The sequence below is a fragment of the Tupaia chinensis genome, unplaced genomic scaffold (assembly GCF_000334495.1).
Source record: "Tupaia chinensis unplaced genomic scaffold, TupChi_1.0 Scaffold000126_2, whole genome shotgun sequence".
Lineage (NCBI taxonomy): Eukaryota > Metazoa > Chordata > Mammalia > Scandentia > Tupaiidae > Tupaia > Tupaia belangeri.
Window position 1 is genome coordinate 2,252,818 of NW_006159594.1, and position 2,549 is coordinate 2,255,366.

At 58.1% G+C, this 2,549-nt stretch overlaps 1 protein-coding gene across 1 annotated transcript in view; it reads left to right on the plus strand.

Moving 5' to 3' along the window:
* The window catches only part of CARMIL3 (capping protein regulator and myosin 1 linker 3), a 17,322-nt gene that overhangs the window by 9,264 nt on the left and 5,509 nt on the right, over window positions 1–2,549 (plus strand). The window contains 6 exon segments of the mRNA XM_027770310.1: window positions 9–60; window positions 383–558; window positions 1,326–1,413; window positions 1,550–1,687; window positions 1,976–2,039; window positions 2,178–2,386. Coding sequence (XP_027626111.1) covers window positions 9–60; window positions 383–558; window positions 1,326–1,413; window positions 1,550–1,687; window positions 1,976–2,039; window positions 2,178–2,386 — 727 coding nt within the window.

Consider the following 2,549-nt stretch of genomic DNA (forward strand, 5'->3'; position numbering starts at 1 on the left):
CGGCAGAGGCTGGAGTCAGTAGCCAGTGAGGTGTCCAAAGCTGTGGACAAGGAGCTGCAGGCAAGTCCTAGGGCAGGGAAGAGGCCAGTGTTGACCAAAGCCCTAAACCAGGAGCTGTGGCAGAGCAGGGAGCCTGGGTCTCTTCCTGCTAGCTTTGACCTCAGCCCCGGAATGCTGACCTCCCCACTCTGGACTCTGGTCCTTAGACCCGCTCCCCCACATCTATATGAAAGGGTAGAATGAGCTCCACTACCAGCCCTCTGACTGAGGCGAGTCCTTCGGTCTCCCCAAGGGAGCTGAATCAAGAGGGTAAAGTCTTTTTGCTGTGGTGCCAGCCTTAACCCTGTCCTCTTGGGTCTCTGGCCTCCCCACCCCCCACTAGGTGATCCTGGAGTCCATGGTCAGCCTAACGCAGGAGTTGTGCCCTGTGGCCATGCGCGTGGCTGAAGGCCACAACAAGATGCTGAGCAACGTGGCAGAACGCGTCACTGTGCCCAGGAATTTCATCCGAGGGGCACTGTTGGAGCAGGCCGGGCAGGACATTCAGAACAAGCTGGAGTGAGCTTGGAGGGTGGGGCTGGGGGTGGGGCTGGATTGGGCCCAGAGCACTTAGGGACCTGGGCGATAGCTATCAGCAATGAATAATGAATGGCCCGATCTCCATTACAAGGGATAAATCTTTAACCAAATGCAACCTTGCTATTTAGGGTCTGACTGGTCTTTGACCTAGAAAGCTAAGTGCTGAGCTGGGGTTTAGAAGCTAGGCTGGTGCACACACGGGTGTACACACACATACCCACACACACACCAGGAATCGCCTCCTAGAAACAAAACACAGCCTCCTAGGAGCCATGGGCAAAGGAGCAGGGGGCAGCCCACGTCCCCAGGGATGCAGGTGGAGTACCTGGATACCTGCTTCTTCCTCCCCGGAATTCTCTCATTCTGGGTCTGGGTGCCGCCACTCACCAAAGCAAAGGAAAAGTAATACATGTACCCATGAAACAGCCGGGCCCCAGAAGTACTGGTTTCCACTCTTAACGGAAGCAACCAGCAGGGTTCACACAGCATGCCGGTCTACCTAGCTCTGTTCCACTGAGGTACCTGGGACCTCCTCCAGCTCTACTTTGCCAGCCACGGGGGGCTGGGGATTCAGTAGCTGAGACTGGATATATGTTTATGTAGACATGAATGTGATGGGGGCTACAGCTGTGTTCTCCCCAGGTAGCCAGGCCCATTCTCTCAGGCATCTGGGGATGGGAGGTTCTGAGACCCAGGGCCAGCCCAGGGGGTAGGGGGTGGCTGAGCAGCCCTGCCTGTGCCCACAGTGAAGTGAAGCTCTCGGTCGTCACCTACCTGACCAACTCCATAGTGGATGAGATCCTGCAAGAGCTGTACCACTCCCACAAGAGCCTGGTAAGGCTGCTGGGCCCCAGCCAGGCTCAGGCCTGCCCTGCACCCACACTATCCATCTCCCCAACCACCCTCCCTGTCGAAGCCCTGGGAAGGCGGGCACTTTCTCTGGGTCCTATGCACACCCATCCTTCCCCAGGCCAGGCACCTGACCCAGCTGAGGACACTGTCAGATCCAGCAGGGGGACCAGGCCAAGGGCAGGATCTGTCCTCCAGGGGCCGAGGCCGGAACCATGACCACGAGGAGACCACAGACGATGAGCTTGGGACCAACATCGTGAGCACCCACACCTCCTGTCCCCTCCCGAACCTGGCCCCTGCCTGGCACCCTGCACACCTCTGTCCCCTTCCACCTCTCTGGGTTCCAGCTCTACTGCCCTGTGCTTGCTTGGCCTGCCCCCAGTCCCAACCCAGCCCAGGCTCTTTCCTCATCCCAGCATCACAGCCACCTGAGGAGAGGTGGGCAGGGTGGACTCCTAAGAAAAGGCGTTAAGAAGAATAGGAGAGTCCCAATGAGGCTCTGGGACTTGCCACCTGGCCCCATTATTCACCTCCATTTCTGCAGGACACCATGGCCATCAAAAAGCAGAAACGTTGTCGCAAGATCCGGCCGGTGTCTGCCTTCATCAGTGAGTCCCCAGCCACAGTTCCGATGTCCTCCAAGCTCCCGCCCCTTCTCGGGCCCACTCTCCTTTTCTTTTTCCTCTGTCCATCCTGTCTTTTCTCTGTCCCTTTTGCTAGTCCTTCTAACATGGCTGTCCCCACAGGTGGGAGCCCTCAGGACATGGAAAGTCAACTGGGAAACCTGGGAATCCCTCCTGGCTGGTTCTCCGGACTCGGGGGCAGCCAGCCCACAGCTAGTGGCTCCTGGGAAGGTCTATCGGAGCTGCCCACTCATGGCTATAAACTAAGACACCAAACACAAGGGAGGCCCCGGCCACCAAGGACCACCCCTCCAGGACCTGGTCGGCCCAGTGTGAGTCCCTAAGGCCTTGGGAAGGACCAACCTCACTTACCAATGCCAAGAGTTCTGGCTTCAGTGCCTAGATGCCATGGACACTGTCCTTGGGGGATGGGGGATGGGGGGTGGGGTGGGAGCCCAGGCAGGATATTGAACGGATGAGGGCTTGACCTTATTG